At 37.0% G+C, this 9,526-nt stretch overlaps 1 protein-coding gene across 1 annotated transcript; it reads left to right on the forward strand.

The window, feature by feature from the left end:
* The first annotated feature begins 87 nt into the window (after positions 1-87).
* Positions 88-7,912, forward strand: CCDC59 (coiled-coil domain containing 59). Its single transcript, XM_037513923.2, has 4 exons — positions 88-291; positions 1,637-1,946; positions 5,226-5,325; positions 7,370-7,912. The coding sequence occupies exons 1-4, from the start codon at positions 135-137 to the stop codon at positions 7,529-7,531; spliced, it is 729 nt and encodes a 242-aa protein (XP_037369820.1). The 5' UTR covers positions 88-134; the 3' UTR covers positions 7,532-7,912.
* Positions 7,913-9,526: the final 1,614 nt, after the last annotated feature.

Here is a 9,526-nt window from a genome sequence, read left to right on the forward strand (position 1 = left end):
GAGCCCAGATCTGTAGCCCAGCCCGGGTAAGTAGCGCTCAGAGCGGCACTGTAGATGGGTGAGTGATTGCTTGGGCTTGATGACGTATTTTGACGGCGTCCGTTGTAGTTTTCTCGCGACGCGGAAGGTATGTCATGGCGCCTGTGAAGCAGGCCGCACGGTGGAGGAGGACGGGGACTTTTGGGACGCATGGCGAAGAAGTTTCTCCGATCGGGTCCAGGAATAAGAAAGTAAAACAGAGGACGTGGCGACCTAACCATGCGCAGGCTTTCGTGGGGAGCATTCGTGAGGGTATGTGGGAAGGGAGGCTTTTACGAGTTCTCAGGCCTGCAAAGTCGTAAGATACGTGATCCACTGAAATACAGAAAAATGCTTTATGAATGAGATTCGCCCCTTTTTAGAGCGGAGGAAGGCATTCCTACAAACTGTGGGTTTCTTAGAATTCTAGATGGGAAGGCGAAGCAGTGTTTCTGACTTTTAATCTTTGACCGTCTAGCCTGACTTCACCGCATTCTTAATCAGAATCATTTTTCTCTACATTATTCTTCCTTGAAACGTAGCTGAGAACATCTACGGGTCCATCTGTTTATGTATTTGAATTTGTGGGTGTATTACTTTAAAGATTGAAAGTGCCAAACCTTTGCTGATTACAAATACTCCAGAGCATTCCAGTCTTCTCTAACTGAACGTCATTTGCTTAGCTTTGTGTTTGTCATTTTGTTTTGCTGTCTGTAAGCACTTTCAAATCCCATTAAGAATGTAAAAATCGTTTTAAGAAAGGTATACACTATTTTTCTCTCTTTTGTGTTGAATTATTTTTCAAAAATGATTGTAGAGTAGTGAGAGACTCTAAGTAAAAGAATAGATGAATTAAGGTATTCGTTTGATTGGGGAATGCAATAAACTGTTAGAGGGAAAAGGATGTCCCAAAGCTATTTCCATATAGGCTTTGTGGACTCCACCCCCACCCCAGGTCAAAGCCAGACACTGGGAACTCCAAATCCCATCACCACCAAAGGGAAGGTGGCTAGGACCTGAGGGTGGGGTTAAGCAGCCAGGTGGATAGAAAAGGCAGACACGTGGGCTTTGGGGGACCCCATTTTGGGCTCTCCACCAGCTCCCAGCGTCAGGCCAGCTCTGAGAGTGACTTTGGGTTTCCAGGTCGTCGGATCGGGTAGGACGCATTAAAGACTTTATTTCCCTATTTTCTCCCTGAGTTGTACATTTTCCTTATTTCCTTTCCTCTTGTAAATAAACCTTTTATTAACCTTTTTGTGTGTGTGTCTGTAGTAGAGTATTCATAAGTCCCTTTAAAGCGCGCGGGTGAGGACCCACAGCCAGGAACCCGTTTAATATCGGGGTTGCTCTATAACAAAACCAGTGCAACATCCTCATCGGTTTGGGGTGGGGGTGGCGGGAGAGGGGTCTTACTGACTATCTGTACAACCAGATCTTTTTTTGCCTGATCTTTTTTGCAGGGAACCAAAAGAATTAGTTATTCCATTTGCTTAAGCTTGTTTTCTTGAAATAATCTTTGGAAACGCCCTTGTGATTTTTCATTGTAAATTAACAGCTGCATTTTTCATCCATCTTATTTTTTGAGAAAATAATTTATGATTGCTATTCTTCCGTGTAGGGCAAGGCTTTGCATTTCGAAGAAAATTGAAGATTCAACAAAATTATAAGAAATTACTATGGAGGGAAAAGAAAGCTCAAACTGCACAGGAATCCCAGTTCACAGACCGATACCCTGATCATTTGAAGCATCTCTATTTAGCAGAAGAAAAAAGACTGAGGAAGCAAGTAAGAAAAGTTGACCAGTCTAGGTCAGAACAAATTAATCAAACACTGCCAGAAGAACAGTGTAGCTTTGATCAGACTTTGTCTGAGGAGCACTGTAGCACTGACCAATCTCAGCCTGAAGAAGAGCTTAACGAAAAAGTAAAGTACGTATTATTTTCTTTTGAAATCCTTTGTTTTAAATCAAAGTAATATCTTATGAAAGATTATAAGAGAGTTCATGTCAAAATTGGAATTTTTCTTATTTAAGGCACTATAGAAGTTATAGTGTAACTAGGTGAAACTGTGTTCGTGGAGGTTTTCTTTTTGTCTTAAATGACTGAATTAGGCTAGTTTAGTGCAACTGAAGAAGTAATATAATGGGAATTAAAAGATCTGGGTTTGAATTTCAGTCTCTTAAATATATTTAACTTAACTTGGACCTGGTTAATGCCATGTAAGGGGGATCAAAGGCTGTGAAGGGACACCAGGGTCATAGAGGTATAAGAATTCACCAGAGACAATATGGAAGTATAAAAGGTGGATTTATTGAATTCCTGTGGAGAGATGGGGGCAAGACTAGAAAGTGCTTGTCTGACCACTGAAAGAAAAATTTAGTTCTTTCCCATACTCTGAGTTTGTAGGCTATCTCTAAGATTTAACATGCAGGTCTGTGCTAGCTGCTGTGTACTCAAGTGTCAGGCCTTAATTAGTCTCTGTATGCCTTTAAAATTTACATCAATCTTTAATGGCTACGGGTGGGCCCTATACCCCTGTTTCAATAATAATCATTGCTTCCTTTATCTACCCAAGATCTCAGAGTCCGGTTTTTGTGGTAACTCTTCTGCTCCCTCAGCCTGTTTAAAACTTCCCATCCTTGTATGCTAGGCAAGGAAGAGACTGTATTGTTGTTGTTGTTTTTTTTGAAGATTTTTTTATTATTATTATTTATGTATACAAGAGCTGGGGTACAGGCCAGAGGTGCGGGAGGGTGAGACGATTCACCAGAGACAGAGTGGGGAGCAGAACAGGCAGATGGACCAAAAGCACTACTGAGGGGAGCAGCGGGCGAGACAGGAGAGTCTGCCGTGCCATGTGGGTATCTCCCTGGCCTGCCAGCAATCGAACTTGCATTGCAGGAGCTATGGACAGCCTCACAGTGCTGAGCTTAACCTGCTGCATCGCTGGGGAGGCCTAGGACTGTGTTTTTAACCCGATAAGACAAACAGTTTAACATCTGCTGTTAATAATTATCAAACTAATTTTGGTTTAGTACTAGTGTAATGATTAGTAGAATGAACTCTGTAGCTGGTGCCCAATATCCTCTAAAACAAATGATAATAAGTGCATAATTATAAGAAAAATTATAATTTAAAAAGTATATGGTACATAGGAATTGATACATGAGGGTTAGCTAGTGCTACTTTTATTATTTTTTTTAAATATTTATTTATTCATGAATACAAGAATCAGGGTAAAGGTCAGATGTGTGGGAGGGTGAGAGGATTTACCAGAGACAGAGTGGGGATGACTGACCTAAATACACTGTGGTGGGGGAGCAGCACGCGAGACAGGAACGGTCTGCCTTGCCATGTGGAATTCTCGCCAACTGGCCGGGATCAAACCCGCACTGCGGAGGCTGCGGACAGCTTCACAGTGCTGCATTCAACCACCTGCGCCACCAGGGAAGGCCCTGCTATTAATTTTATTAATCTGTATTTTTCTCCCAGAGGGCATGGGCTTAGTTGCAATTAAAAAACAAATGGTATAGATTTCTGAGAGTTTGGTTTTGTAAGAGTTAGTTTATAAAGCTATCTGCACATACCTCAAGTTATGAAAACATGCTAAAATTTAAACTTACAGGGAAACCAGCTGTTATATAGGACTATAGGTTTTTACTTCACCTAAATTCCATCTTCAAATTGTGAACTATTTTTACTAAAAACAATGGAAAACAGGACCCTAGGATAAAATGTATAGTTGGGGATAAAGGCAGAGACACCAAAAATTGAGTTTTTTCAATAAGTTTGTCCATAATACTGAATGATAGGTGTAAAGCTCAGGCAAAAGATAAGCACTAGGAATGCAGACATTCTCAGTGATAATTGAAGTGAGGTAGGTTAAATCATGAGACAAGATTCTTACCTTCTTAGGAGGGGGGAATCACACTTTTAAAGATTTCTTACTTTGAGGGGAAAACAAGAAAAAGTTGTCATTGAAGAAGTTAAACTGTTGTAATTGGAGAAAGAGGGGAGTACAGTGACAGCTAAATCAACAAAGAAAGGTTATGCAAAGTAGGCGTTGGTCATCTACCAAATACTGTAAAGACAGGGAAAAGAGATTCAGAACAGGTCTTTGGATTTGTGGTCTAGGCAATTATTGGTGACTTTGGAGAGAGATTTTCAGTAGATAGCCCTTACCTGTGGCATCCAAAGCTATGGTCATGGGTTTGCCTGCTCAGAAAGAGTATGACAACTAAGGAAAGAAAGACCTGGGGGAAAAACGTGGAGTAAGAAAGAAGAAAAGGCTCTCAAATGTCAGACTGAGAAGGAGCAGCTAGAACGGATCAGGGGAGAAGAATGTCGGCAAAACTAAGGGAATGAAATTTTCAAAAATAGTTAATGATCAACTAAATGAGACTGAAAAGTACCTGTTGACTTGATCATCGTTTTTGACTTGAATGTATTGCATCATCATTTCTGTCTTGGTCAGGGTAGTTTGAAAGTAGTGATCGCAAAAAGCAAAAATCAGATTGCAAGAAGTTAAAACCTAACAGAGAAATGACGATGGTCTCTTTACTGTTCTTATACTTGACTAAGAAAGAATAGGAATAAGCAATTGGTAGTTAAAAGGGGATAAGGATCTGATGATAGGTAATTTATGCTTTTGTTTACTTTGAGAAGGCAGCTACTGAACTGTGTCATAGTGCAGTCACGAAGTTGGTGGAAAGTTGAGAGATAGGGCAAAGGAAGATTATTAGTCAATTGGATATCCTGAGGAAATGGAAGGAATGTGGGCCTTCGGTTGGTAAATCATCTATTCAGGGTTGGACATGGGGACTAGGTCCAAGGTGTGCCATGTATGACTGAGTAGATAAAGTGGAACAGAAATGAGCTGGTCAGAGAACTTTATGAAATTAATGTTCATGTATTCTTACAACTTCCACAGCATCCTTCAATTTCATGCCTTTTCAGTCATTTCTGCCACTTATAACTGGTTAACTTTTTCTGTACTCATTTACTCATTTCTGCGACTATATTTTTGTTGTTTGTGCATTTACCAATGACATGAATGTCGTGTTTCTTTTATTTTAACTCTTTGTCCCTCTATTAATTTGAATTAATGAGATTTTATTATATAAGTACTATATTTGATGAAATTGTGTCTTTGTTTTGGTTATGCTGTTCCCAATTCTTATGGCTTAATGTTCTCCTTTATCTTATAAGCTTCATTACTATTCCAAAGAAAAATAAAAAGAAAACATCAACTCAGAAAGCACAAGAAGAATATGAACAGGTACAAGCTAAACGTGCTGCTAAGAAACAAGTAAGATCTATTTTTATAATATTTAAATTGTTTTTTCCTTATGTCTTAAATATGTTACATATATATAAGCTGTACTTTTTAGTGTGGGGCATATGGTATGTCCTTTGTAAATATTAGTTGAATAAATTAATGGCTTGAGCAGAAATTTAAATATATTCAAATTCCTTGATTATGTTACTGAGGAGAGGCAAATATTAGTATGTCTATGATAGGATTTTAAAATATTGCTAACTGGGATAATACAAGTATCTGGGACAATGTTTCCCGGCATTATGTTCCAGGACCCAGTACTTTTAACCAGTACCTCTAGAGATTCTTATTAAAGTAACACTTGAGAATCACTGATTTAGGAAAAATATAGGTTATTTTCATAATTTTGCACTGAAGCAAGTAAAACCCAAAAGGGAATGTGTTAGAATAAAATATTTCTTTACTAAAAGGAGTTGTTCTTTCCAATTAAAAAGCATACTAAATTAACTTAGCAAAAAGTTAGCACTCTATTATTCAGCTTTATTAACCTATCACTTTAAAAAGTTTATTGCGTTATTCAAAAATACTGTAAAGATGGCACTGATATAATTTCTTTTACGTTTTAGTTAAAGAATTTCTATAATTAAAAATCTGGGAGTTCAACATCTAAAATTTTCATTTTTAGAATGGAGGCACATTATGATGAAACAGAAACATTTCTCCATGAAAATAATGAACCTGTTTCTATATCTTGTTATTTTGTTAGCTTGTTACATTCTGCTTTTTTTCCCCTAACCAAAAATATTTGATATTTGCCACTTTTGGAACTCAAATAACATATAAAATATAATAAGGACCATTACATTGTAAAACTTTTAATGACCATCTAAAATTCCCTTTATAGAGAATGCTAGAACTTTGTCATCATAAAACTGACAGTTTCTTAGAGCTTATAGATTTCAAATGTTAATGTAAAAGTTCAGTAACATTACCCATGAGAAATCAAAATTAGGAACATTAATTAAGGATTCATAATTCATAAGACTATTTAAATTTTTTAAATTTTGTTCAGAGAAACTCCATTGAGGTAAACTAGACTTCATATACCTAAATTCACAAATTAGTTCTAGATATTTTTGTGCTCATTACAATTAATGAAGTACTATACCATGTAAGTTTAAGTGATATGTAACATAGCATAATGTAAAGTTGCACAGACTTTGAATTCACAAGATCTGGGTATGAAACTTGGCTCTACCAGTTATTTGATTTGTTGGATAAGTCACTTCCGTTATTATTGCGCAACAATGCCATGTCTGTGTGATGAACATAATAACTAGCATAACAAGTTTTAAAAGAATGGAATGTGTTATATTGTTTGTGAAAGCACTTTGTGAATTATAAGCCACCGTACACAGCACTCCGTACACACTGTCCTTTTTTGGAGCTATACTGTTGCGTGGAAATTGAAAAATAGTGCACATTGTACATTATTTAGGAATGTTTGTCACATACTTCTATTTGTATTTGGTAAGGTTATAATATAATGCATTTCAAGTAGTGCTTTTAGGGATTATATATAGCTATGAATTGAAATTGAAAATACTGAATTGAATGTAATTTTTCCTTACACTCAAATGAACTTGCATATCTTAGCAAATCATATGAACATAATTATAATGCCTAGCATACTGTTTTACACATATATAGTCAGTAAATACTTCTTGAATTAAATCTGTCAGATGGCAAATTTAAAACTAATATCAAATACTCTGGAAATGAAGATTTTCGTGTTGTATGAACTAGATAACCTCCAACGTCCCATCTGCCTCTTCAATGGATGTAATTTAAATGTTAAAAATCATAACATAAATGTCTCCTTTTCTATGCTCTAATTTTAATTTGCATACAAGTAGTTAAAATTGTTTAATCATTTCTAGATTGTATGTTATAACGTGTATTATAATGTAAAGTATGAAATTACTCATAGCTGAAGTTTGCATATCGATCTCTTAACATAATTACTGATTTTTATTGTTTGTTACTAATGAAAATTACATGTTAATAATTTCAGGAATTTGAGAGAAGAAAAAAAGAGAGAGAAGAGGCTCAAAGGCTATACAAAAAGAAGAAAATGGAAATGTTCAAAATATTGAGCAAAAAGACTAAGAAGGGCCAACCAAACTTGAATTTACAAATGGAATATCTTCTTAAAAAAATTCAGGAAAAAAATTAAATCAGTTGTTTTTTTCTTAGTGATGGGTTAAAATACCTTCTGTCGTGTATTCTTTTGTATGGGTGACATACCTTCTAACAACTAAATTTGTTAACATAAACTAAGTTTTTTAATTGAAATATCAAAAGGCCAAATAATTTATTCTTATAAAAGAAAAGTTTCTTAATTTGCCCTACACTATATGCCAAGTTTCTTATTTGCTTCTAGAGGAAGTTTGACTTGAAGAACTGAAGAACCTTTTATTTGAACAACAAAGGTTCAGTATATTACTTTTGTATTATATGAAATTCAGATGAAATAAAATGTTTTGACAACAAAAGAGCAGAGCTGTCGATGAAACATTTCAAATATCTTTCATTTTAGTATTGTCACGGTTTTTAAGTTTGATTTAATCATGAAGGCAAGCCTTCCTTGGACTTTTTATTTAGTTATTTTAATTTTTATTTGTTTGTTTGTTTATTTATTTATTTATTTGTTCAAGCACTGGGTACAGTCAGAAGCACGGGAGGGTGAGAGAATTCACCAGAGCCAGAGCGGGGAGCAGAGCAGGCAGAAGGACCGAAGTACACTGCTGAGGTGAGCAGCAGGCGGCAGGAGAGGTCTGCGCGCCATGTGGGACCCTCCAGTGGCCGGGGAGCAGCCAGGGATCGAACCGTCAATGCAGAGGCTGCGGGCAGCTTCACAACCCAGCTCTCAACCGCTGCGCCACAGGGGAGGCCCTATTTAGTTATTTTAAATCAAGCAGATATTTCAGGGAGATGGGGATGGACTTTCCAGAAACCTGAGAGCAAGATACCTGGGTGCTGAAACTACCTTTGCACTCTCCAAGGAATGATGTCTTTATAAAGCAGAGCCTGTTACAAGAACTCAGAGTCTGATTTAATAAACATTTCTTTCTTTAAGTAGAAGTACACAGCTTGTATATGACCTTTTAAATCAAAGAAGTTTGAGATCTTATCATTGGTGATGGAAACCCAGGAGTTGCACGGCAAGAATAAGATCTCAGACACTGTAGAATTTTACTGTGTGAGCACATTGTCACCCGACATAACTGGTGGTATCTATTGGTACCTGTGACCAAGGGAAAGTCCTGGAATGCTTCTCTCTCCTTGGAATCACTGCAAAATGAGAAAGGCCTGCCTATCATTATTATAAACAAAAGTTCTATAAAATAATATTTGTAAGACTTGCTTAATAAGTTTTTATAAATGTTAGCAGATGTAGCTTACAATTACATTGTTTTAGGGAGCCCTTGCCTCTACTTGTAACTCTGTATTTAAAAATCCATTAGGAGATGCTGAGGAAACAACTTAAGAACAGCATTCTTTATTGCTAGAAAAAAATTATTAGAAATTTGCATTTAAAATGAAGAAATTGGGAAGTCTGAATTTGACTACAGTGGTGAAGATAGTACATGGTGAGGCAAAGTATCTCAATTTTCTTTTTTTTTTTTAAGATTTATTTATGCATACAAGAGCCGGGGTACAGGCCAGGATGTGGGGGTGAGAGGATTCACCAGAGACAGTGGGGAACAGAACACAGGTAGACCAACTGAAATACACTGCCAAAGGGAGCAGCGGGCGAGGCAGGAGAGGTCTGCTGCACCATCTGGGTTTCTCTCTGGCAGGCCGGGGATTGAACTTGTGCTGCAGATGCTACGGATTGCTTCATAGTGCGGTGCTTAACCCTTTGCGCCACCAGGGAAGTCCTCAATTAATTTTCTTGTGATGATTTTGTGCATGTGTTTTACTTCCCGATACCATCAGGTTAGGACAAAACATGGGAAAAGATCTAGTCCATTTCAGATATGAATAAAACTTCATTTTAATTTTTTGATGAAGCAGCTGCTATATTTGCTAAGTCCATATTAAGGAGTTCTTTAAAAAAGAATCCCTCCTCACAGGATCTTGAGAGTGCCATATAGTTACATCAGAGGATGAAAAGTAATCACTCACTGTCAGGTACAAAACATATTCAGACTTCAGTGCACTAAAG

The sequence above is a fragment of the Talpa occidentalis genome, unplaced genomic scaffold (genome assembly GCF_014898055.3).
Source record: "Talpa occidentalis isolate TD23 unplaced genomic scaffold, MPIMG_talOcc4v2.1 talOcc4.16, whole genome shotgun sequence".
Classification (NCBI taxonomy): Eukaryota; Metazoa; Chordata; class Mammalia; order Eulipotyphla; family Talpidae; genus Talpa; species Talpa occidentalis.